The sequence below is a fragment of the Gobio gobio genome (genome assembly GCF_949357685.1).
Source record: "Gobio gobio genome assembly, chromosome: 18".
Taxonomy (NCBI): Eukaryota; Metazoa; Chordata; class Actinopteri; order Cypriniformes; family Gobionidae; genus Gobio; species Gobio gobio.
In genome coordinates this window covers 49,508,694-49,512,894 of record NC_137111.1, presented here as the reverse complement: position 1 = coordinate 49,512,894, position 4,201 = coordinate 49,508,694, and the positions used below count along the sequence as shown (strand labels likewise).

Genomic DNA, 4,201 nt, shown 5'->3' with positions numbered 1-4,201 from the left:
GCATCTATCCATCATAAAAGTGCATCTATCCATCATAAAAGTGCATCCATCCATCATAAAAGTGCATCTATCCATCATAAAAGTGCATCTATCCATCATAAAAGTGCATCCATCCATCATAAAAGTGCATCTATTCATCATAAAAGTGCATCTATCCATCATAAAAGTGCATCTATTCATCATAAAAGTGCATCCATCCATCATAAAAGTGCATCTATCCATCATAAAAGTGCATCCATCCATCATAAAAGTGCATCTATTCATCATAAAAGTGCATCTATCCATCATAAAAGTGCATCCATCCTTCATAAAAGTACATCCATCCATCATAAAAGTGCATCTATTCATCATAAAAGTGCATCTATTCATCATAAAAGTGCATCTATTCATCATAAAAGTTCATCCATCCTTCATAAAAGTGCATCCATCCATCATAAAAGTGCATCTATTCATCATAAAAGTGCATCTATTCATCATAAAAGTGCATCTATTCATCATAAAAGTGCATCTATTCATCATAAAAGTGCATCTATTCATCATAAAAGTGCATCTATTCATCATAAAAGTGCATCTATTCATCATAAAAGTGCATCTATTCATCATAAAAGTGCATCTATTCATCATAAAAGTGCATCTATTCATCATAAAAGTTCATCCATCCATCATAAAAGTGCATCTATTCATCATAAAAGTGCATCTATTCATCATAAAAGTGCATCCATCCTTCATAAAAGTACATCCATCCATCATAAAAGTGCATCTATTCATCATAAAAGTGCATCTATTCATCATAAAAGTGCATCTATTCATCATAAAAGTGCATCTATTCATCATAAAAGTTCATCCATCCTTCATAAAAGTGCATCCATCCATCATAAAAGTGCATCCATCCATCATAAAAGTGCATCTATCCATCATAAAAGTGCATCCATCCATCATAAAGGTGCATCTATCCATCATAAAAGTGCATCCATCCATCATAAAAGTGCATCTATCCATCATAAAAGTGCATCCATCCATCATAAAGGTGCATCTATCCATCATAAAAGTGCATCTATCCATCATAAAAGTGCATCCATCCATCATAAAGGTGCATCTATCCATCATAAAAGTGCATCTATCCATCATAAAAGTGCATCTATCCATCATAAAAGTGCATCCATCCATCATAAAGGTGCATCTATCCATCATAAAAGTGCCTCTATCCATCATAAAAGTGCATCCATTCATCATAAAAGTGCATCTATCCATCATAAAAGTGCATCCATCCATCATAAAGGTGCATCTATCCATCATAAAAGTGCATCCATCCATCATAAAAGTGCATCTATCCATCATAAAAGTGCATCCATCCATCATAAAGGTGCATCTATCCATCATAAAAGTGCATCCATTCATCATAAAAGTGCATCCATCCATCATAAAGGTGCATCTATCCATCATAAAAATGCATCCATTCATCATAAAAGTGCATCTATCCATCATAAAAGTGCATCCATTCATCATAAAAGTGCATCTATCCATCATAAAAGTGCATCCATTCATCATAAAGGTGCATCTATCCATCATAAAAATGCATCCATTCATCATAAAAGTGCATCTATCCATCATAAAAGTGCATCCATTCATCATAAAAGTGCATCTATCCATCATAAAAGTGCCTCTATCCATCATAAAAGTGCATCCATCCATCATAAAAGTGCATCTATCCATCATAAAAGTGCATCCATCCATCATAAAGGTGCATCTATCCATCATAAAAGTGCATCCATTCATCATAAAAGTGCATCCATCCATCATAAAAGTGCATCTATCCATCATAAAAGTGCATCCATCCATCATAAAAATGCATCTATTCATCATAAAAGAGCATCCATCCATCATAAAAGTGCATCTCTCCATCGTAAAAGTGCATCTATCCATCATAAAAGTGCATCCATCCATCATAAAAGTGCATCTATCCATCATAAAAGTGCATCTATCCATCATAAAAGTGCATCTCTCCATCGTAAAAGTGCATCTATCCATCATAAAAGTGCATCTATCCATCATAAAAGTGCATCTATCCATCATAAAAGTGCATCTATCCATCATAAAAGTGCATCTCTCCATCGTAAAAGTGCATCTATCCATCATAAAAGTGCATCCATCCATCATAAAAGTGCATCTATCCATCATTAAAGTGCATCTATCCATCATAAAAGTGCATCTCTCCATCATAAAAGTGCATCCATCCATCATAAAAGTGCATCTATCCATCATAAAAGTGCATCTCTCCATCATAAAAGTGCATCCATCCATCATTAAAGTGCATCTATCCATCATAAAAGTGCATCTGTCCATCATAAAAGTGCATCCATCCATCATAAAAGTGCATCTATCCATCATAAAAGTGCATCTCTCCATCATAAAAGTGCATCCATCCATCATAAAAGTGCATCTCTCCATCATAAAAGTGCATCTCTCCATCATAAAAGTGCATCCATCCATCATAAAAGTGCATCTGTCCATCATAAAAGTGCATCCATCCATCATAAAAGTGCATCTATCCATCATAAAAGTGCATCTCTCCATCATAAAAGTGCATCCATCCATCATAAAAGTGCATCTCTCCATCATAAAAGTGCATCCATCCATCATAAAAGTGCATCTCTCCATCATAAAAGTGCATCCATCCATCATAAAAGTGCATCTATCCATCATAAAAGTGCATCTATTCATCATAAAAGTGCATCTGTCCATCATAAAAGCGCATCCATCCATCATAAAAGTGCATCCATCCATCATAAAAGTGCATCTCTCCATCATAAAAGTGCATCTATCCATCATAAAAGTGCATCTATCCATCATAAAAGTGCATCCATCCATCATAAAAGTGCATCCATCCATCATAAAAGTGCATCCATCCATCATAAAAGTGCATCTCTCCATCATAAAAGTGCATCTATCCATCATAAAAGTGCATCCATCCATCATAAAAGTGCATCTATCCATCATAAAAGTGCATCTCTCCATCATAAAAGTGCATCCATCCATCATAAAAGTGCATCTGTCCATCATAAAAGTGCATCCATCCATCATAAAAGTGCATCTATCATCATAAAAGTGCATCTATCCATCATAAAAGTGCATCCATCCATCATAAAAGTGCATCTATCATCATAAAAGTGCATCCATCCATCATAAAAGTGCATCTATCATCATAAAAGTGCATCTATCCATCATAAAAGTGCATCTATCCATCATAAAAGTGCATCCATCCATCATAAAAGTGCATCTATCATCATAAAAGTGCATCTATCCATCATAAAAGTGCATCTATCCATCATAAAAGTGCATCCATCCATCATAAAAGTGCATCCATCCATCATAAAAGTGCATCTCTCCATCATAAAAGTGCATCTATCCATCATAAAAGTGCATCCATCCATCATAAAAGTGCATCTATCCATCATAAAAGTGCATCTCTCCATCATAAAAGTGCATCCATCCATCATAAAAGTGCATCTGTCCATCATAAAAGTGCATCCATCCATCATAAAAGTGCATCTATCATCATAAAAGTGCATCTATCCATCATAAAAGTGCATCCATCCATCATAAAAGTGCATCTATCATCATAAAAGTGCATCCATCCATCATAAAAGTGCATCTATCATCATAAAAGTGCATCTATCCATCATAAAAGTGCATCTATCCATCATAAAAGTGCATCCATCCATCATAAAAGTGCATCTATCATCATAAAAGTGCATCTATCCATCATAAAAGTGCATCTATCCATAATCCATCACCTTGATGGAGAGTAAATCATAAGCAAATTAAATTTTTTGGGTGAACTATCCCTCTAAATAAGTGTTTAGTTCAATGTGTTACTTGACATTTTTTGCAATTGTTTGTGAAAAGTAATTTCCAGTGTTAGTGAAGGACATTCCTGAAGGTCGTGGACTCGATCTCAGGGCACGTCTGGACTGATCACATGTTTCCTTTAATGCGATGCGAGTGGATGTGTTTCTGACTCACTGTCCATGAGGGAGCGCAGGGTCTGAGCGTTGGCTTCAGCGCTGCTGTGCCATTGGTTGAGCAGGACAGAATGAGTCCCGCCCAGAGTCCAGAGATACGCCGACCCAACCGGACCATCGAGAGCCCGTCTGGACCATCTGAAGAGAGAGACATTACATTCACAAAGTCAACAGATGGA

At 36.0% G+C, this 4,201-nt stretch overlaps 1 protein-coding gene across 1 annotated transcript in view; it reads left to right on the top strand.

The window, feature by feature from the left end:
- The window catches only part of LOC307142544 (uncharacterized protein), a gene marked incomplete at both ends in the record, with an annotated part of 6,201 nt that extends 2,226 nt beyond the window's left edge, over positions 1 to 3,975 (top strand). Inside the window, 3 exons of the mRNA XM_079843513.1 lie at positions 1 to 334; positions 1,028 to 1,531; positions 3,917 to 3,975. The exon at positions 1 to 334 is cut by the window's left edge and continues 211 nt beyond it. Of these exons, the coding sequence (XP_079699639.1) occupies positions 1 to 334; positions 1,028 to 1,531; positions 3,917 to 3,975 (897 nt within the window). The remainder of the gene's footprint in view (positions 335 to 1,027; positions 1,532 to 3,916) is intronic.
- Positions 3,976 to 4,201: the final 226 nt, after the last annotated feature.